This window comes from Chrysochloris asiatica, unplaced genomic scaffold (assembly GCF_000296735.1).
Source record: "Chrysochloris asiatica unplaced genomic scaffold, ChrAsi1.0 scaffold00077, whole genome shotgun sequence".
Taxonomy (NCBI): Eukaryota; Metazoa; Chordata; class Mammalia; order Afrosoricida; family Chrysochloridae; genus Chrysochloris; species Chrysochloris asiatica.
The window spans coordinates 9,944,323-9,966,809 of record NW_006408595.1 but is presented as its reverse complement, the minus strand read 5'-3'; the positions used below and the strand labels follow the sequence as shown (position 1 = coordinate 9,966,809).

General features: G+C 37.8%; 1 protein-coding gene across 3 annotated transcripts in view; it reads left to right on the top strand.

The window, feature by feature from the left end:
• NELL2 (NEL-like 2 (chicken)) overlaps positions 1-22,487 on the top strand; it is a 646,329-nt gene that overhangs the window by 195,756 nt on the left and 428,086 nt on the right. For all 3 annotated transcript variants that reach the window (XM_006865319.1, XM_006865320.1, XM_006865318.1), the window contains 4 exons: positions 2,513-2,585; positions 2,754-2,836; positions 3,701-3,829; positions 5,836-5,938. In XM_006865319.1, coding sequence (XP_006865381.1) covers positions 2,513-2,585; positions 2,754-2,836; positions 3,701-3,829; positions 5,836-5,938 — 388 coding nt within the window. The remainder of the gene's footprint in view (positions 1-2,512; positions 2,586-2,753; positions 2,837-3,700; positions 3,830-5,835; positions 5,939-22,487) is intronic.

The window sequence follows — 22,487 nt, the reverse complement described above, 5'->3', positions numbered from 1 at the left end:
AACATGATATCCTTCTCCAGAGACTGGTCCCTTCTGACAATATGTCCGAAGTATGAGAGACGAAGTTTGGCCATCCTGGCCTCCAAGGAGCTCTCGGCTGCACTTCTTCCAAAGTACCATAGTTTAATCATTTTTACACCATTACCTTCCAGTTATTATGACCAGAGGTGTTTCTAGGGTGTGGCAGGTATGCTCCATGATCTGGAAGCCACTTGGGGATGATACCATTAAGCAGGAGCCCTGGTGTGATACTGCAGGATAATGTGCTGGACTGTAAGGTTGGTTTGAACTGCAGTGTTGGCAGTTGAAACTCATCTGCTGCTCCTCAGAAATGCTATACAGGGTCACTATGACCTGGAACTGACTTGATGGCACTTAACAACAACAACAATAACCACTAAGCAGTTTCTATAGGCCATCTGACTGGCAGTGCCTGAAATACAGAAGTAGCTCAAGGAATGGTTGTTACATAAATCCTAAGTGATGTGTCCCATTCATGGATGCCCAGGTTAGTAAATTGGATGCCAGTAAATTCAAAATTGTGCTGTAAGCAAACTTTATAGTCCTAGAAAGATACTTTTAAAACTGTTTTTACACATTGTCTGCTATGTATCATGTGCATGCAATAATTTATTTTATCCTAGCATTATTAATTTTCATAGAGGGTATTTTGTTCCTCTTACATATGCATAAATCTGCTTGGAGGGGTTAAGTAACTTTCCCAAAGCTATCTAACTAGTAAATGGCAAAGAGGGGGACTTTATTTCATGCTTGAAAATTCTCAAAGATGAATGCTGTTTTTCAGACAAGGGATAGCACATATGCTGTATGTCAAACATCTGTTCTTGAAGAGACAAAGATATTTAGCCATTGTACATAGAGCCTGGATATGACCTCAGCATCCTTCTCAAAAACAATTTGTGCTTAACTACTGGTCATAATTTTTATTTTTTCAATCTGTGGCTGGTACCCAACAAAGTCATTTGTACAGGGTACATAGTATACAACTATCATAGTAGCAATGGTTCTATGTTGTTGTTTCCAGATAGTAAGAGTTTTTACAAAGTTTGCCTTCTCAATTCAAACCCAAGCAGACAGCAAACTAAGCAAATGCTACTCAGTATCCTAAAATACATCAACATACTCAAATATCATTGACACGGACATATTTTTTATTAAGCTATTAACCAGATTAAGGAGCTCTGGTAGTGTAGTGGTTAAGAGTCAGACTGCTAACCTTAAGGTCAGCAGTTCGAATCTACCAGCCATTCCACGGGAGAAAGTTGAGGCATTTGTTCTGCTTCCATAAAGATTTACAGCCTCAGAAACTCTAAGGATTGCTATGAGTTGGAAACGACTCCACGGCACACAACTACCATTAACCATATTGACATATACAAGATATATAAGGCCAGTTGTCGTTAAGTGTCGTCTAGTTGGTTCTGACTCATAGAGACCCTGACTAGGATTTCTGAGGCTTTAAATCTTCATGGAAGCAGGGAGTCTCATTTTTCTTCCAAAGAGGGGCTGGCAGGCTTGAACCGAGCAGTCCCCTGTTTATTGTGTGGTGCCACCGTGCTCCTACATAGGCCACTATTGACTGGTAAATCTTTATAAGTACATTCAGAATTGCTTTCACAGTATGTTGGTTTTGTCATCCCTGTCAGAGGGCATTCTGTTTGCATTTCTAAAAGGGATAAAGTGAAATCTCAATTGAAGAAAATATATAAAATTGATGAAGGGAGGAAGAGGGGTGGTAGATGAAAGGACAGCTGGAGTGTGTCTGATGAGATAATTTCTCAGCTACCATTTGGCCTTTGCTCAGAAAGCTGGAGCTAATTATAACGTAATGACTAAGGATGCATGTAAATTCTGCCTATAAACATGTGATGTGGCCTGTGTAAAATGGGTTGTTTCTGGATGGCATTTAAAAAAAATTTCACTTTAAACTTTTTGTACTCCTAAGGACTCTTGATTATATCTTGCTGCAGCTGTTTAATAAATCTATTGTCCTTTTGGAATTGAGAAATTAGTTTGGAAACATCCAACTGAAAAGTGATAAATATTCAAATTAGCATTACTTTCATGACTCTCTTTTTCTATTCTTTTCATTTTGATGATTGCAGTTAATTTAAAATTAATATCAGTTTCAGTGTTGCTGAAACCAGATCTGATTTTCAGGTTGTTTTTTAAAGGTCATTTGCAAGCCTTTGGTGGCTAACTAAAAATAACATCTCAAAACAACACAACTATTCCCTCTTAATTATATCTTGGCATTTAATCTTAAGGCTTTAAAAATATTATCAATCAGAATACATGGGTAATCATCTATTTTGCCTGATGTATTTCTTTCCTTTTGATACGAAGTGGAAGTAATGTACTGAAAATGTCTCTTCTCTCAGGGATTTTAGTGAGTCGTCTATCCTGTAATGTTTTCCTTCATGAACTTGACTGTTGAGCATAATTTGGGATAGATGAAAGTAATATGTCTTTTTTTATTTTTCACATACAGGGTATAATGCAGGATGTGCAATTACTTGTCATGCCCCAAGGATTTATTGCCCAGTGCCCTGATCTTAATCGCAGTAAGTCTATTAGTTCTTATACTGTGATGAAATGTCTGCTTCTTGCTTAATTTTGTCCACAATGTCAGTTTGAAACTGGAGTTCCCATATATTAATTGTCAGCATAGACTTAACCGGATTGAACTCCTTATAAATACAACTTGACCAATGTAATGTTTCTAATTCCAGCCTGTCCAACTTGCAATGACTTCCATGGACTTGTACAGAAAATCATGGAGCTGCAAGACATTTTAGCCAAAACATCAGCCAAGGTAAAACTACTCAGAAACACAGTGGGGGAACTCAAACACTCTTGAGGATCCTCATAGTTCTTTTTGTAACCACAGATGTTCACCTTTGAAAATTTTATTTTACTATATTGTTTGCTGTATTCTTTAGCAGTCACTGAATCTAAATCCCTGCCCAAGAAAAGGGCTTGTAAATATCCAACCATCTGCATAACAAATGATTCAGTAAATCAGGAAGAAGGCAGATTACCTGGTTTCTATATTGCTCACTACAACAAGATTTATTTGTTTGTTTAGCTTTTACTATTATTTCTCATTATTTCGTTTTTCATTACAAAGATGTGAGGGAGAGATTGGAAAGAATAGGGACACCAGAGTTGTTTCAAGGAAATGGCCCCATCTAGTAGTACTTGCTATCACAATGTTACTATTTTAGGATTATTCGCTAATTCCATAGGTACATATCAGGTACCTATAATGTCATAAACTGTTTTCAATTTGCATAGTAATTGCCAGTAACCCAAATGTTATATTATATGATTTATGTTTTGCACAATATGAATTTAAAATTTTATTTTGCACTTGAGTGGGAATATTCATAAATATTTTTTTAAATAGAAAATGTTTTTCTGCATAGCATATGATGCTATTTTAAATCAGGTTTCAATTGATTCTATTATTTGAAAGGCAGGGAGCAATTTTATCACCAAAAAAAAGTGGGGAGTGGAGAAAACCCTTCTTTACTCCTAAAGGCTTAAACAAACAGCTGATGTGCTCAGCCATCATTACTGCTGTACACTTAAAACCATTTAGATGCCTACTGGCCCGTTTTGCATTTCTGTGTTGCTGGAATGGTGAACACTGTGAACTGCTTCCTTTGTGCCACAGCTGTCTCGGGCTGAACAGCGAATGAATAGACTGGACCAGTGCTATTGTGAAAGGACTTGTACCATGAAGGGAACCACCTACCGAGAATTTGAGTCGTGGACAGACGGCTGCAAGAACTGCACATGCCTGGTATGGTTTCCACTGAGTCAGACTAAGGGAACTCAGATACCTCAGTCTTTAAACTTTATTAAAACAATGTAACTAGGGAAATTTCAGGATTAATTTCCACAAGACCCAAAATGAAAGTGCCAGCAGACATGGTCAAATGTAAGGAACTGTGTGTTGCATTACTAAAAGCACTTTCTAGCCTATGAAGATAACTATAGTTTAGGAATGTTATAAATTTTAAGTGTATATACACATACACAAAGTTAGCAATTTAAATTAAGACAATAAGGTGGTTCCTAAAAGGATTCTTTCCTGTTACCCTTAAGATTTCCAGAAGGTGTGACTTCATGTTTTTATTAGTGCATTTTAATGAAGCTAAATTATATGCAGCATTCAATGTTGTGACTGGATTGAAAGCCATATAAACAAATGACTTTTAAATAAACAGAGTATCTTCAATAGTTTATTAATAGAATAAAATGCAATATAAGAATTTAAGTAAATGAGATTTCTCTAATTGTTTAGTAATAAAGTAGAATAGATTATTATTTAAAAATGTGTATGTATGTACTGTTTTAAAGAAAAGTTCACAATTAGTTTGGTTTAAACTTTTAAATTCCACATTAACTCATCTGTTAAAGCTGCTTGACTGGAAAGAAGTCAAGAGTTCTATGTAAATTAACCTTTTTAAAGAATCCTCACATTTAACAGTCAATTCAAAAGATAATACCACACATATAAAAAGGTAGTTCTGAGATGACCATGTATTCACACTTGCGCTATATGTATGAATTCTTCTATTCAGGAGCATATTATATACCTACACATTTTAGGTTGTTGTCGTTGTTATTAAGTGCCGTCGAGTCGTTTCCGACCCATAGCGACCCTGTACAGGGTTTCCGAGGCTGTAAATCTTTACGGGAACAGAACGCCTCATCTTTCTCCCGCGGAGCGGCTAGTAGTTTCGAACTGCTGGCCTTTTAAGGTTCACAGCCCGATTCGTAACCACTATGCTACCAGAGCTCCTTTACACATTTTAGGTAGACAGCACTAAAAGATAGAGAAAAGCCTATTAAAGATCAAATTGAGTACAATATGCTAATGTGGTAGAGTGACATCCATAAAAGGACTAGGAAATCCTGAGTTCTTGACCTTCAGGAATCAAATTCCTTGCAAATTTATGCGGGCCACTTTACACCTCCCTGTGGTGGTCAGCATTACACCTCCCTGTGGTGGTCAGCTTTACACCTCCCTGTGGTGGTCAGCTTTACACCTCCCTGTGGTGGTCAGCAGCCTTGCCTCTTGATAAGTGCCTGTTGATAAGTGCCATCAAGTTGGTTCTGACTCACAGTGACCCTGCATAGGGTTTCCAAGGAGTGGTTGGTATGTTTGAACCATGGACCTTGTAGTTAGCAGTCCAATGTTTCTCCTACATTGCCATACCTGTCCCAGTTTAAATATCCATGGAGGACTTTCGGGGCTCCATGGTTGCACCTTGCATTATGGCATTAGTATTCTAGGAATCTCCTGGTTTGTTGGTGCTTATTTTCTGGACTAGACTCTTTTTGTGACTCTTTACGATTAGCACTGAACTGGGAACTAAAAGGTCAGCAGCTCAAACCCAGCTCAGAAATTCTATACAGAGTCCTTTGAGCTGGAACCAATTCCACAGAACTTAAGAACTACAACAACATTCTATGGACTAACCTTTGTGAAACTTTGACGCCCCAAGTTAGCTCTTAGGTTACTTTTTTCCTGCCCTTCCCTTCACCTCTGCCCTTATCTGCTTACCGTAGGTGACAGAACTATAACTTAGTTGGGGTCAGTGACTAGGCAGAAGATGGGAAAAACCAACTATTATGCTAAAATCTAATTTGTAATCATGTAGTTTACAATAAAATGACCAAAGAGAATTGTGGTATTTATGACATTTTAAGTGAAAAGTTGACATTTAAGAAGCCAATTCCAAAAGACTGGAATACAATCAAACTACAATTTGGAAAATTAATTTTTTTTTTTTTTCTCAGAATGGAACCATCCAATGTGAAATCTTAGTCTGCCCGATTCCTGACTGCCCAGTGAAGTCTGCTCTTACGTATGTGGACGGCAAGTGTTGTAAGGAGTGCAGAGGTAAGCACAGTTTGTAACATGAAGCCTTTTATTTGTTCAAAAGTAAAGTTCTACAATCACAATATTCATCCATCATTGGCTAAATCTGAGCAAGCTAAGTAGCTTTTAGAAATGACGGAAATAGGAAGAATACTGTGTCTAGTTTGGTTGATTTTGTGTGTGTGTGTGTGTGTGTGTGTGTATGTCCATATTAGAATGATATAATTGTCATGCCACGTTCTGTCAGGAAAACTTTTTCTTGGAAGAATCACTTGTCAATAATGAATGACAGTCTTAGGAAAGATGTGTAAGAAACCTACTAAAATGCATTTCACTCATTGCACTCCTTGCTGTGAATATCTTCCAGTAGGTCAAGAATGGTCCACATTCAGCCACAGTAACTGAGAATGTGCATGACAAAGGTGATCTTCAACAGCAGATGATATGCTGCTTCATTAGGCAGACCAGAGATATCTACAGTATTAGATGAACATCCAGTGTGGCTAATTAAAAGGGGGGAAAGTGGGAAAGTTCATGCTACTGAGTAGGAAGCTTTCCTGCCTGTTAGTAGTCATTGTTTCAACTCCCTTCTGATACCAGGAGGTATGCTTTGAATCATTGAACTATCCTCAAATATAACTTAATTAATAATAGGAGGACATTTCATCCATCACTTATTCTTTAAAAACAGTGCACTTAAACTCATGTTAAAAGAAGCATTGAAAATATTTAGTTGTTTTTGTACAAAGGAACAGTAACATTTATGAAAAGTGAGTTTTTACAAACTTTGTTTATAGAATATATAGAGGTTGTATATATGCAAGTATATTCATATGTATGCACAGAAAATTTGCAGTTGGTTTTGTTAGAGTTTTGTTTGCCCTCCTCTTTTATCATTGTCATGCCACATTTTTACCTCCACTTTAGCAATGTGTTACTGCTGGTGAGAATGACAAGTTATCAGAGCAAAATCAGGAAGTTGCTCTGTAGTCCATTGATTTAACTCCCTCAAGAACTCATTTATATTTAATTTTATTAGGCTTTACATTGAAGTCGATCTGTTTCATGAAAGTGTATTAGCCTAGTCAAATAGATTTGGCGGAATCAGTGAGGATTGAGTGCAATTGTTCTTATACATGTCCCCAGCTATCTGAATTTTTTCCCTGGACTTCTCATAAGAACTAGTGATGTTCATAATAAGCTAGTGGTGATGTTCTGTAGTTTTCTTTGTAGGTAGTTGGAGGTAGGAGGAAGAAAGCGCCTATATAAGGCTTTATATTCATAACACAACAGTAGTAGGAATCGTATTTTTTGTATTAGCTTCTTTTATCCTTTTTTCCGCCCATACTTTGATGCTACTTGTTAATCTGATAGATTTACATAAGTGGTGTCAGTTTTACTAGAGACAGGCTTATTTAAATAATGGACCATTGTGATAAATGCATTAGTCAGAAATGGTGAAATCCAATTCTGATTTCACCATTTGCCTCTGATACCTATAGTAAGAGACCTACTAAATCAGACTAATGCTTGAAATCTGTCCAACAAATAAGTAGTAAGAATGAATGAATTGCTCAAATATTTGAGATTCATTAATTCAAAGTGTTTCTGGCAGACTTCAGTGTTAATGACTGAAAATAGACTGCTCTTGCATTATATGTAAAATAGCGAGAGATGGAGATAAGTCATCAATGAAGAAACCATAAAATTATTGGGAGGGGAAAAAGCCAAAACAATTCCAGTTTCTCATTTTATATAGCTAAAAGATAATAAGGATTCCTGGTGTGGTACTGCAGGTTAATGTGCTGGATTTTAAGGTTGGTTTGAACTGCAATGCCGATGGTTCAAGTTCACCAGCCGGTTCTCGGAAACCCTTAACAGGGTTACTGTGAGTTGGCACTGATTCTACAGCACTTAACAACAACAACAACAAGAGATAATAAAGAATGTTGGTGTGGTGCTGTAGGATAAGCACTAGACCACAAGGTCAGGTTTGAACTGTAAGATCGGTGGTTCAAACTCACCAGCTGCTCCTCTGAAATCATAGAAATTGGAACTTACTCAATAGCACTGAACAACAACAAGAGATAAAAAGATAAACTGATTGCCTTTTTGTTCATATTCAGCAATATGCCTGATAATTTCCATGAATATAGGTTTATGCCAATATTTGTTTGTATTTCAATTATTTGAACTTATATCAAAACCAAAACCAAACCCACTGTCATCAAGTTAATTCTAACTCACAGTAATAGAGTAGATTTCAACAACAGGACAAAGTCGAACAGTTTCTTTGGGTTTCCGAGACTGTAAATCTTTACTGGAGCAGATAGCCTCATCTTCCTCCCACTTTGAGTTTCTAGTTCTGATGAATTGAACATTTTACATAAGTGAACAAGTAATTTCCAATAAATATAGAATTTTGATTCCCAAGTGAAATGTGCTAAATATTATTAGATATATTTGGGAATGAGTCTCCACAAAGCATAATTTCAAAATTGTTGTTGAGTGCTGCTGAGTTGGTTCTGATTCATAGCGACCCTGTATAGGGTTTCCAAGGAGTGGCTGGTGAGTTGGAACTGCCGACCTTGTTGCTCAAACTGACCTTGCGGTCCAGGACTTTATTCTGCAGCATCACACCAGGACTCTAATTTTAGAATAAGTCACTAAAAATATTTTGAAATGTACCTCTGGAAAGTTGTATAAAAATTAATTTTATAAAAGGGAAATGACATTTAAAATAAAAGTAAATGATTTGTTTAGTGAATGCAAGTTTGCAAATGTGGTTTAAGTTGGAGAAACCAATAGTTATGTATCTCCATAATGTCTTTACTGTATGTGTGTTATGTACATTTGTTGGGTTCAAATGTAACAGCAATTATGAGGATGGTGCAGGACCGGACAATGTTTTGTTCTGTTGTGCATAGGGTCACTATGAGTCAGAACTGACTGGAGGCCATGTAACAACAGTTTAAACATTTGTGTTACATATTATGAGAAACAGTCTAGTTTTCCTGTGTTAATTTCCCTAGTATTATCGTTGTTCTAATTTCTGAGAACTTCATTTCAGTGGAGTATAAATGAAGTCCTATCTGTTTTACTTGTTTAAAAGACAAATGTAAGTCTGCTAGACCCTTCGCTCATCATAACTTTCATTGAAACACTTGTGCTCAGTTGCTTTTTTTAATGACAAAAGAGGTTACTAAAAGATTTTCTTTGTTGGTAACTGATTTCTAAAGTCCTTGGAAGGTAAAATACATAATCTAACTACTGAATGCTACTTTGCCAAAATTGAAAGGAACAAAATAAGTGCATGCGACTAGTCAAAAAAATTTTTTTTCTTTTCTTATTTAGTGCTTTCGGACTTGCTTCATTAGAACTGGTAGTGCAATTCTGAGCAGCCCTATTTGTTTCCTGCTTTATATTTCCCCTCTAACTTCAGTGTTAGTCCTTTCTCCTAATCTAAATACTGATGAATAGCAAGAAAGTTGTTTTTAAGGGAAAGAAGTTAAGAGAACCAAGTCGTCCACTTTTCTTAATTTGAATCTTCCCAAGCAAAGTATTGGAGTCCTGGTGTGGCACTGTGTGTCAATATGCCAGACTGCAAAGTTGTTTGAACTGCAAGGTCAGCATTTAAGCTTACCAGCATCTCCTTGGAAACCCTATACAGGGTCGCTATGGGTAGGAACAGACTTGATGGCACTTAACAACAACAACAAGCAAAGTATTGGTCTCATGGGATCCAACCAGGATCAGCACTGGACTTTGAATCACAAGGTCAGCCGTTCAAACCTACTAGCTGCTCCTCGGAAACCCTATACAGGGTGAACTGACTTGAAGACATTTTAGCAACAATTGGCATTGTGTTGAGAGGAGAGTGTAACCTTTTCTGCTCTTATCCTGGAGCTTCTATGACAGGATTAATCAGTCATTGTTGTTGTTAAGTGCCATAGAGTCAGTTCTAACTCTTAGAGATCGTTTATAAGTTTTCTGAAGAGCCGCTGGTGGTTTTGAACCACCAACCTTGTGATTAGTAGTCCAATGCTTATCCTGAAGTGCCACACCTGAATGCAGCGATAAGACAAAAACCAGAGTCAGGAATGTCAATGTCAAATTGTTAAGTTAATACTCACAGCTATAATAAAATCATATCACTTCCATAGGTCCTAAGATTTGTACTTTGTTTCTCACATGGTCAATAAAGCAACTCTCTAAGTATTGCCTCCATCTTCTACACAATTAGTTAGAAGTTTCAGATAAGTTCCTCCTGAAAGCGCTTGGGTTTGCCAGACTGCTTCCTTCTCAAAACCACCCATTACAATTAATCAAAGTGATTCAGTCTTAAAATTTTCTTTATTGTGGTAAAATATATATGACATGAAAGTAGGATAAGCACTTGACCTCAGGGTCAGTTTGAACCACAATGTCAGTCATTCAAACTCACCAGCCTGTCCTCGGAAACCCTACATAGGGTTGCTATGAGTTGGGACCGAGTTGACAGCACTTAACAATAACAAGTGTATAATTTAGTGACATTAATGAATTAATTCACAATGTTATGCAATCTTCACCAATATCTCTTTCCAAAACATTTTCATCATTCCAACAGAGTTTCTATACTCATTAAGCAATAACTCCCCACCTTCCCCTTTCCCTATGCCCTGGTAACTTCTGATCACCTTTCTATTTCTATTAATTTGCCTGTTCTAGGTATTTCATATAGGTAGGATCATAGAATAGCTTTTTTTCTATCTGGTCTATTTCACTTAGCATAATGTCTTCAAGGCTCATCTATGTCATAGTATTTATCAGAACTTTTTTCATGGCTGAATAATATTATATCATATGGATATGCCGTAGTCTGTTTATCTTTTCATTTGCTAATGGAATTTGGGTTGTTTCCACCTTTTGGCTATTTTGAAGAATGTGTCAGTAAACAGTGGTGTACAAATGTCTGTTTGAGTCCTGCTTTCAGTTCTTTGGGGTATATACTTAGAAGTGGAATGCTGCTGCTATTGCATGCTGTTGAGTTGGTTCTGACAGAGCGACCTTGTATAGGGTCCCCTAAGCTGTAAACCTTTGCAGGAGCAGAAAGTCCCATCTTTTTCCCAAGGAGAAAAATCGTGGATTTGAACTGCTGACCTTGAGGTTAACAGCCCAACTCCCTAACCCACTATGCCACCCTGGCTTCTTAGAAGCAGAGGAGTTGCCTTATATGGCAATTCTGTTTAACTTTCTTGAGGAACCACCAAACTGTTCACTGGCTGTACCAATTTACATACCCACCAGTAATACAAGGCTAAATCACAAAATGTTGCTACTAGGGTTCCAATTCTTACATGCATGTGCTTATTGCAAACAAAATGTGCTTGTTTGTCTCTGTGATCAGTGATTGATGGTAGAAAAATTCTTTCAGTAATTCAGTTGTCTTAGTCTCATTGTTGTTGTTGTTAAGTGCCGTCGAGTCGGTTCTGACCCATAGCGACCCTGTACAGGGTTTCCGAGGGTGTAAATCTTTACGGGAGTAGAAAGCCTCATCTTTCTCCCGCAGAGCAGCTGGTAGTTTCGAACCGCTGACCTTAAGGTTCGCAGCCCGATTCGTAACCACTACGCTACCAGAGCTCCTTAGAGTCTCATTAGAGTGTACTAAAAAAAGTTCCAGTCAAAACAGGAGCTCTGGTGGCACTGTAGAATAAGTACTAGATTGCTAGCAACAAGTTTGGTAGCTCAAACCCAGCACTCATTCCACAAGAAAGATGAGACTCTCTGCTCGCATAAAGATTTACAGCTTTGGAAACCCTAGACAGGACTGCTATGAGTTAGAACCAACATGACAGCGCCTAAACTCGATAGCCTGTAACAACATTAGTTGCATTAGTGTGTTTTCAAAAACAGGTCAAATCAAAGCAGTGCCTTCCAAGGGTATCTACTGGATCAATTAAATTCAAGTCAGAGAGCTCAGCTTAGAAGTTTATGGCAAGTGCTTATTGGAATTCCACTAGGTTAATCTTGGCAGAGTTTTTTCAAGGGCACAGGAGAATCACAGAGATGTATTAAGAAGTTGTTTTTCAAAAAATGCATTGGTTTAAAAAACATGCATTGGCGAGAAAAAGGCCATGGAAGTTGCACTGAGGAATGTTTTTCCATCACAAGTTATCTGCCCATTCTTCTTAGGTAGCAAGGACTGTCCTACCAGAATTTCATTAGAAAACTTGAACCCATCCCCTCTACAGTCCAGAACCTCTCTTCTTCAGACTTCTTTTTGTTACCAAACCTAAAAGAACAACAAAAAAAGAACACTATTTGAGCTCCTTCAGGATGTCCAAATTGTTACTTTTACATGATGTAAATCGTGGAGTGCAGAATTTTTAAAAAAAGGATTGGAAAAATGGCAACACCGACTTCAGAAGTTTGTAGTCTTAGATGGAGGATATATCAAGAAACAATAATTTCACATTGTGACTTTTTTTTGTTAATAATAGTTTCTGATTTTATAGTATTATTTTTTACTTACCCTTGGACATCATTTTTTGTGTTTCCATTGTTAATGATATAGTTTCCCTCATTACCCTTTCAGAGTTCTCTTTGTGAGTGTAGAGAAATCCACCTGATTTTTCTGTACTGTTCTTGTATCATGCTACTTTGCTGATATCTTCTATTAGATCTAGTAATATTCTTGTTCAGTCTTTGTGATTTTTAATGTATAGGACCATATCATTACTTTGTCTTTGCCAATTTGAATACCTTTTATTTCCCTTATTTTGCCTTATTGTTCAGTATAGGACTTCCAGTATAATATTGGTGGTGGTGGTGGTGTGCCATGGAGTTGGTTCTGACTCAGCAACCCTGTACAGGGTTTCTGAGACTGTAAATCCTTATAGGAGCAGAAAGCCTCGTGTTTCTCCCACAGAACAGCTGGTAGTTTCGAACTGCTGACCATGAGATTAGCAGCCCGATTCATAACCACTACGCTACCAGAGCTCCTTATAATATTGAATAGGAGAGGTGATAAAGGACATCCTCATCTAGTTCCCATTTAGAAGGGGTATGCAATATATCATGAGTCTTAATGTCAGGTTGTGGTCTACCATTATTCGTTTTCTGTCCAGAGAACTACTTTTAGCCTTTCTTTTAAAGTTGGTCTGTCTTACAAATTCAGTTAGTTTCTGTGTTTCTGGGAATGTCTACATTTCACCATTGTATTTGAGGGATAATTTGGCAAGATAGGTTGACAATTTTTCTTCTTTCAGTATTTTATATATGCCATACCATTGCCTACTTGCCTGCATTGTTTCTACTAAGAAATCATAGCTTAAACTTGTTAGTTCTCCTTTGTAGGTAACTTCATTTTTATTGGTCTTTGGTTTTGGAAAATTTGATTAGGTTATGTTTTGGTGATTTTCTTTTGCAGTTTATCCTGTTTGGGGTTCATTGAACTTCTTGAATGTGTATCTTCTCATCTTTCATGATATTAAGGAAGTTTCTTCCAATACATATTAAGTAGTTTTTTCTGTAGCATTTTTTTTTTTTTTTGAGTGTGTGTGTCTTTTTTTTTCTGATTACACATAGTTCTTAGGCTTCACTTTTTCCCCCTATCCTTTTATTGTTTCTCTAACTGATGAGTTTTAGGAACAATGAACACTAAGATGAGAGATTTGTCTTCAAAAAAATTCAGAAATAAAGCATTGTAAGAAAAAAGGAATAAAAATAATCAATGAAAGGCATAATTAACAAAATTGAAGACAACTCTGTCATCTTATTGTTCATTGTTCCTATAACTCATCTGTTAGAGAAACAATAAAATAATGAAAAACAAAATTTAAACCTAAGAATTATGTGTGATCAGTATTTCAGAAAAAGGAGACACACACACAAAAGAAGTACAGAGAAATCTTCTAAATATTTGTTGGAAGAAACTTCCCTAATATAGTAGTTATCTAGAGTCCTGGTGTGGTGATGTGAGTTAATGCAAAGTTGGTTTGAACTGCAAGGTCAGCAGTTCAAGCTCACCACCTGCTCTTCAGAAACCTTATACAGAGTTGCTATGGGTCTGAACCAATTCAACGGCATTTAACAACAACAACCAAGTATTTATCGATTAGATTCCTAGTTGCTGTTTTTATATGGTTTCTAAGTTTTTATTTTGTCTTTTTTTTTTTTTTTTCTTGAAATTTCCTAGTTTGTCTGTGTTTTTCTTGAGTTTGTCTATGATTTTCTTGGTGTTGTCTTTATTTTCCTTGAACTTTTTCTTAATATGTTGATGGACCCTAAATATAATTCTTTTGTACTGTTTATCAGATGATTTCAATACAGTTTCTTTCTTTAGAAGATTTTCTGGCCCTGTATTTTACTCACTTGTTTGAGCCATTTTGTCTTTTGTGTGTGTGTTTGCATGGTGGCAACATAGGATAAGCACTGGACTGTGAACCACAAGGCCCACAGTTTGAGCCCACCAGCAGCTTCACAAGAGTAAGATGAAACTTTCTGCTGTCTCCAAGATTTAAAGCCTCGGAAACCCTATACAGGGTCACTTTGATTCAGAATCGACTCTATGACACTTAACAACAACAATGTGTGATTTGAAGTTGTCTGTTTTCTCTCGGACATTGTGGTATTATTGTATTCATTTGGTTGTTGTATGTTGGCTTGCTGTACCCCTTTATTTATTTTTTGAAATATATCTGAACAGTAGAACAGGAATGCTATTCTGGTCTGTTGTTTGACAGCACTGAGGTGATCCCTACTTGGCTCTGGGTAAATTTAATAGTAGATTTGAGTGCAGACTTGAGTCTCAGGTCATTTAGAGCAGCTGAGGGCTAGTCAAACATGTGTTGGCATCATCTGTCATCGATCCAGTGTTATTAGAGCTGGTGGTGGCACTTGTTCAGTGGGTAGCACAGCAGGTGCATTAGGTATGTCTGGGTAAGGTTTCTGGCTTCTGATTGATGGGCAAAAATAAAAGAAAGAAAATGAAAAAAAAATTGGTAGGGGAAAGGGAAGAACCAAGAAGAAAGAAAACATGAGTGGCATTGCACCAGCACAAGCACTACCAAAGACCAGAGCTCCTGCAGGAACCTGGGGCCCAGGCCAACTGGGGGTGTGGCGGAGGTGGGTGCTGTAAGCCACAGAGGAGTACACATCAGTGTGTGCAGAGGTGGCGGGGTGATGGATGCACACTGTTGACTGTGAAGGTGCCAGGGGTGGTACTGCTGACCATGGAGGCAGCAAGGGCGCAGCACCTGTTCTTTGGGTGCGTGCAATGTGGATTGCAGGCAGAGATTGATTGCTCTGAATTGTGAAGGGGGAGTGGGAGCGGTGCCTGGTCCCTGGAGTGAGGAGGCGGTGAAGGGTGGTGCTGCTGAAGTGGTGGTCCATGCTTTTGCCACTCCATAGGAGTGTGGATGGACAATCTCAGTGGTTACAATTGGACATCATGTATCCCATAGGGGTGTGCCTCACAGATGTAAGGGGCAATGGTAGCATGGTGCTTGATACATGGAAGTGCACCTATGGCCACCAGGGGAGTGGAGTGGGAAGTGGGAAGCTTACAGGAGGGAGGTGTGCTGGGTGGGACACCAGGTTGGGGAAGGATTGTGGTAGGGGGCTTGAGCAGTCATTGGATGGGTGGAGGTGGGGGCTCCATGTCTCTAATCTCCTGTGTGAGTTAAGGGGTGAAATCATACCTCTCTGGTAGCAGGTCTGGGTAAACCTGATAAAAAACGTTGGTATATTTTTATATTATTTAGAGTCTTATTTGGTTGGCATTTCCAGGATGACTAATGAAGAAGAGTACATTTTCATATGTTTATGAGTCACTTTTATTGATTTTGTATAGTAGTAAATAGGACTGTTCTTATTGTGTATTTTCACAAGAAACATTTTTCTTGCTTTTCTTAGTAGGTGATAGTTTGGGAGTTTTGAATTTTTTTTTTTTTTTCTTTCACATTAGTATTCAAATATGGATGTTTCTAGTCCTGTCACTTAAAATGCATGGTAAAGTAGAGGTGGAGATTAAATAATTGTCACTCAAGTAATTTGGGAACTTTTAAAAAGGGGAAGACAATCAAATGAAACTGATTCAGAGAATTTTTAACAAGAGACTCTAGGGAGAAAAACAAAAGCCAATTTGATGCAATTCACCAAAAAGCTCTTTGTTTTTAAAAGGAAAACGTAATTGATTTTGTTTTTAAAAGGAAAACATAATTGATTTCATTTTTATATTTAAAAAGAAAATAGATTGGAGCAAAATAACCAATAAACTTGGCTGTCTCTACAGTAATGCTGGAAGCATGGGAATCATGAAGGATGAGCTGAAGGTCCTCATGCATGAATGCAATTATAAAATAGTTGGCATGAGAAAGACACAGGGACTGCTTGAGCAGAATGTCAATGCTGAGTAAGGGAATCTATGCAATAAGGAAAAAGGTAGAACTAACAATCTAAGGGTAGGATTGTATATTGTTTTTACATATCAGATACAAAATGCTGAGAAAATGTCCTGAAACTTTGTGATTATTAAGAGATTTTATGCCACAGCAAACAATTGAGTGATCTGGAAGGTAATGGTGTTGCTGTAAATCGTGTGCAGCCTTGGTCTGGATCCAGGCTTTTCTTACTGAAACCACTTTAATCTAGTATTTAAAATAAAATTGGATAAATCTCTTTATATCCCCCCCCCCTTTGTTTTTTAAATATGCTTCCCTGTAGAGGCTTGCTATGAGTTAGAATCTACTGAATGGAAATGTGTTTTAGTTTATAGGTATTTGTAAGAAAATAGGCAAAAAAAATAATCTGCTTGTGCATTGCTTAGTTAAGATAATTAAACCTGAACTAGGTAATGATTTCACCAATGAGAAAGAGCCAAGTTTTATTAAAAAGATGTTTTACAAGGAAATCCTGTAGGTTTCTTAAATACTATCCTTAATTTTATGCTATTTTTTTTCCTTTTAAGCTCATCAAATAGACATTTGTCATACTGCTGCCACTTTTTAAACATTCTAACGGCTTATAACATGTCATATCAGTGGAAAACATAACAAACTGGCAATAGATTAATAAACAAAAATAACTAACAATAGTTTAATTACTATATGAAATATTGCATAACACATTTTAATGATCTTTAAAAAACTGTAAATCTACTGTTAGTCATCTTAGAGTGAATTGCCAGGAAAATGCAAGACACAATCACAGGGCTATGACCAGGTCATAATGGCTTAGCTACTGTGTCTTCTCCATCACAGTCCTGAGTAGTATACGTTGTTGAATTCTTATCATCTTCCCACCTATTCTTAATATTGCAGTTTTAACTAAAAACAATGCATGTGTATAATCATTACTCAAACCATGAAAAAAGAGAAAATAAAAGCTAAGTATCTGCCTTCTTTTCCCTTCCTCAAACTCCTAGATTTTGTGTACTGTTCCAAACAATTTTTGATGTATCATCAACATGCACGTGTATTTTCTTTTTATATATGCTAAAAGATATCATACTTTTTCCTGGACCTTTTAGAAATTAATAACAGATCTTAGAGATCTTCCCATATCGATTAGTTTTTCAAAATGGCTGAGTATTGTTTCACTGTATTGTTGTTGTTACTTGCTGTTGAATTGGCTCCTGTTCATGGGAATCATCTGTGTAACAGAATGAGCCATTGCCCAATTCTGCACCATACTCATGATCATTGGTATGTTTGAGTGCGTTGTTGTGGTTACTGTGTTGAGCCTTTACCAATCCCAATGTAGTGATTGATCTTTCCTAATCATCTGTCCAAACTAAGTGAGCTGAAGTGTCTCCCTCCTCACTGCTAAGGAACTTTATTATTGTATGTTTTTTAAAAAAAATCACAGAGTGGTTGCTCAAAAGAGGGAATGAATCACTACAGCGAGGCTCATTCCTACCTCTCGGTACACAAGGTTGACAGGGATGGGCAACTTAGACATTCTTCTTGTTGTTGTTAGGTGCCATCGAGTTCGTTCTGACCCATAGCGACCCTATGTACAGCAGAACAAAACACTGCCCGATCCTGGCCAACCTCACTACTGTCGCCACGCTTAAGTCCATCGATGCTGCCACCTGGCCAATCCATCTCATTGGGGTCTTCCTCTTTTTATCTGTCCCTCCACCTTACCAAACATGATGCCCTTCTCCAGTGACTGCTCCCTCCTAACAGTATGTCTGAAGTACGAGAGATGAAGTTTGGCCATCTTGGCCTCCAGGGAGCACTCTGGCTGTGCTTCTTCCAAAATGGATTTATTTATTGTTTCTTTTGGCAGCCCGTGGCACTTTCAATATTCTCCTCCAACACCATAACACAAAAGCATCAATTCTTCTATGGTCTTCCTTATTCACTGCACAGATTTTGCATGCATATGAGGTTACTGAAAATTCCATGGCTTGGGTCAGTTGCACCTTAGTCCTCAAGCTGATATCTTTGCTCTTCAACACTTTAAAAAGGTCTTGTGCAGCAGATTTGCCTAATGCAACATGTTGTCTGATTTCTTGACTGCTGCTTCTGTGAGTGTTGATGGTTGATCTAAGAAGAACGAAGTCCTTGATAACTTTGATCTTTTCTTCATTGATAAGAATGTTGTTTATTGGTCCAGTGGTGAGGATTTTTATTTTCTTTACCTTGAGATGTAATCCATACCGAAGGCTGTGCTCTTTGATCTTCATCAGTAAATGTTTTTTAAAAGTCCTCTTCACTTTCAGCAAGCAAGGTTGTATCATCTGCATATCGCAGGTTGTTAATGTGTCTTCCACAGTCCTGATGCCATGCTTTTCTTCATATAAGCCAACTTCTTGGATTATTTGCACAGCCTACAGGTTGAATAAGTATGGTGAAAGAATACAACCTAGTTGCACACCTTTTTAAATTTTAAAGTGTTCCCATGTTCTGTTCGAACAACTGCTTCTTGGTCCAGGTACAGATTCCTCATGAGCACAATTAAATGTTCTGGAATTCTCATACTTCACAATGTTGTCCATAGCGTGTCATGATCCACACAATCGAAAGCCTTTGCATAGTCAATAAAGCACAGGTAAACATCTTTCTGATATTCTCTGCTTTCAGCCAAGATCCATCGGACATCAACAATGATATCCCTCGTTCCACCTCCTGTTCTGAATCCGGCTTGAATTTCTGGAAGTTCTCTGTCAATGTATGATTATAGCCATTTTTCTATTACCTTGAGCAAAACTTTTCTCACATGGGATATCAAAGAGATTGTCCGATGATTTTCACATTCCATTGGGTCACCTCTCTTTGGAATGGGCACAAATATGGATCTCTTCCAATCAGTCAGCCAGATAGTTGTCTTCTAAATTTCTTGGCAGAGATGAGTGAGTGCCTCATGTGCTGCCTCACTTTCTTGAAAGATTTCAATTTTTATTCCATCAATTCCTGGTGCCTTGTTCTTTGACAATTCCTTCAATGTACCTTGGACTTCCTCCTTCAGTATCATTGGCTCTTGATCATATGCTACCTCTTAAAATGGTTGAACATTAACTATTTCTTTTTGGTCCAGTGACTCTGTGTATTCCTTCCATCTTCTTTTCATACTTTCAGCATCATTCAATAATTTGCCCAGATAATCTTTCAATAATGAAAGTCGAGTCTTGAATTTTTTCTTCTGTTCCCTCAGCTTGAGAAATGCTGAACATGTTCTTCCTTTTTGGTTTTCTGACTCCAGATCTTTGCACATTGTGTTGTAAACTTAGACATTGGCTACCTAAAATTGGGGGCGGGGGGTATAAAGGCATGAAGTGACTGGCTTACAAGCTTTCAAGAGGGATCCTAGTTTCAGAGGGTATGGGGGAAGTTAGACTTTACACTGAGTGGTTTCCAAACTGTCTGGATGGGATTGGTGAAAGGAGATGGGGATAAGACTCTTGTGGTTCAATAGTGAATAATTACTATCAGGACTGATTGTTGCAAACGTTAAGTTATGTTACATTTTGTAACAAAAGGAGGGGAGTGGCTGATCTTGCAGTTCAGGAGCAGAGGATCCTGGGACCATCAAGGGAGAAGAGCAGAATGTGGGACTATATCCAGAGAAGCAGTAGTGCCAGAGATGGAGGCAGAGATGATGACGTGGAGAGATGGAGCAGCTGGGGACTCTAGACTCTGGGAGGGAGAGGGTATTGTGTGTTGATGGTCAGGGGGCAGGCTTGTGGGTGTACCCTTTGGCTGTTTGATGATGCACACAGGGAATTGTAATCATTGCAATGAAATGAAATAAGATAGAATGTAAAGCTAATGTTCTCCCATGTAAACTATCACATAATTCACAATAAAAACTTAAAAAAAAAAAAATCAGAGACTTTTTATTGTGATTTGGATGAAAGTTTACAGAGCAAACTGATATTCCATTCAACATTTCATGCATATTTTGTTTTGTGACAACAAATGCCATCTCCACAGTGTAACAGTACTTTCTCCTCTTCCTCTCTGTGTGTACTATTTCCATTTTTTTTTTTTTTCTTATCCCTTCCTACCTTCAGAATGTTATTCCTGAACAAATGCTGTCCTTTTGATCTTAAATGGTTGATTGTTCAAAGGAGCTCATTCCTCCTTGGTGTTATTGACCTGTTTGGCTGAAAGTTGATCTACAGGGGTGAATTCAATTCCAGGCATGAAGGGTATCTAAGAGCTATAGTCTCATAGGTTTTCCCAATCTCTTATCAGACCAACTCTGGTAGGACAGTGGTTATGAATTGGACTGCAAACTGCAAGGTCATCAGTTTGAAACTACCAGCTGCTCCACGGAAGAAAGACGAGGCTTTCTGCTCCCGTAAAGATTCACAACCTCGGAAACCCTATTTAGGGTCTCTATGGGTCGGAACCGACTCGATGGCACTTAACAACAAAAACATCAGACCAATATGTCTAGTCCTTCTGGTCTCATGTTCATGGAGGTTGAGGTTTGGTGGTTCATTGGTTCTTTGGACTTATTGTTTCCTTGCACTTTTGATTTTCTTTGCTTTTCTTTGCTTCGAATGGGGAGGGAACAACAGTTCCTCTTAGATGGCCTCTCACAAACTTTTAAGACCCCAGTCGCTACTCATCGAAGTAGGAGGTATAACATTCTTTGTAGATTATGTTATGCCAATTGACCTTGGTGTCCCCCGAGAATATGAAGAGCTCCAAGTTTTTACAATTGTAACGAACTCTATTAAAAAGTACAACTGGTCATATCATCCTATCAGCATCTTCTACCGTTTTTTCTTACCTTGACCCATCAGGGCAAAAAAATTGTTTGCTGGCAGTTGCAAGGCTATGGGTAGAAAAGCTGCATGATGCAGCATTTATGCTATGTATTAGAGGAGCCCTAGGGTGGCGCTGTGGGATAGAGCACTGGTCAGTTTGAACTACATGGTGGGCAGTCAAATTCACCAGCTGCTCCTTGGAAACCCTATACAGGGTTGCAATGAGTCGGAAACTTACAGGATGGCACTTCACATCACACCATAACATTAGATTCCCTAAGTTTGCTCTTAGTTTTTCTTTGATTATGTTTATTGTTTTAGGTTATACATTTAAGTTTTCGTTCCATCATCTTGAGTTCATTTTTGTATATGGTGACACTTATGGATCCTGTTGGAATTTTTTATAAATGCAGATCTAGTTTTGCTAACATTATTTTTAAAAGCTGTCTTTCCCCCCACTTAATGGGTTTTGACCCTTCTTTGTCAATGAGCAGCGGTCTACAGTGGATATGTTTACAACTAGGTTCTCAATTTTGTTCAGTTGTTGACATATGTCATTGTTTTGACTGTTGCTGTTGTTATGTGCTGTGGAGTCGGTTCTAACTCATAATGACACTGTACAGGGTTTCCAAGGCTGTAAATCTTTACAGAAGCAGAAAGCCTCAAGTTTCTTCTGCGGAACAGCTGGTAGTTTTGGACTATTTATTGACTGTGAGATTAGCAGCCCGATGGCTATAGGGTAGATTTTGTGGTCAGGTGTGAGAGATATCGTGTTTTGTTCTTTTTTTAGTAGTGCTTTGTTTATGCAGGTGTCATTCCTTTTCATGTACCATTGTTAATTAGTTTTTCTATCTCTTTAAAGAATGATGATGGAGTCTGGATTGCATTATAACTGTAGATCACTTTCGGTAGTATTGACATTTTCATAACGTATATCCTTCCATTTACATGTCTCTTTGGGTTTCTTGTAGTGTTATTTTGTAGTTTTCTTTGTATAGGTCTTTTGTGTCTCTAGTTAAATTTGTTCCTAAGCACTTCATTTTGGTTGTATATCTTCTGAGTGTGTTTTGTCATTTTGGCAGTTCACGGTATATTCAATATTTTTGATAACACCACAGTTAAAATGTATAAATTCTTGTGTATTCCTTTTTAATTATCCAACTTTTTTTTGTATGCAAATGAGGCAGTTGAAAAGACCATGGCTTGAGTCAGCTGCACCTTAGTAATCAAAGTGACATCTTTGCTTTTTAGAACTTTAGGAGACCCTTTTAGAGCAGGTTTTCCTAATTTCAATTCTTAACTGCTGCTTTCATGGATGTTGATTGTTTACCCTGTTAGGGTCCGAGACCACCACCCAATAAG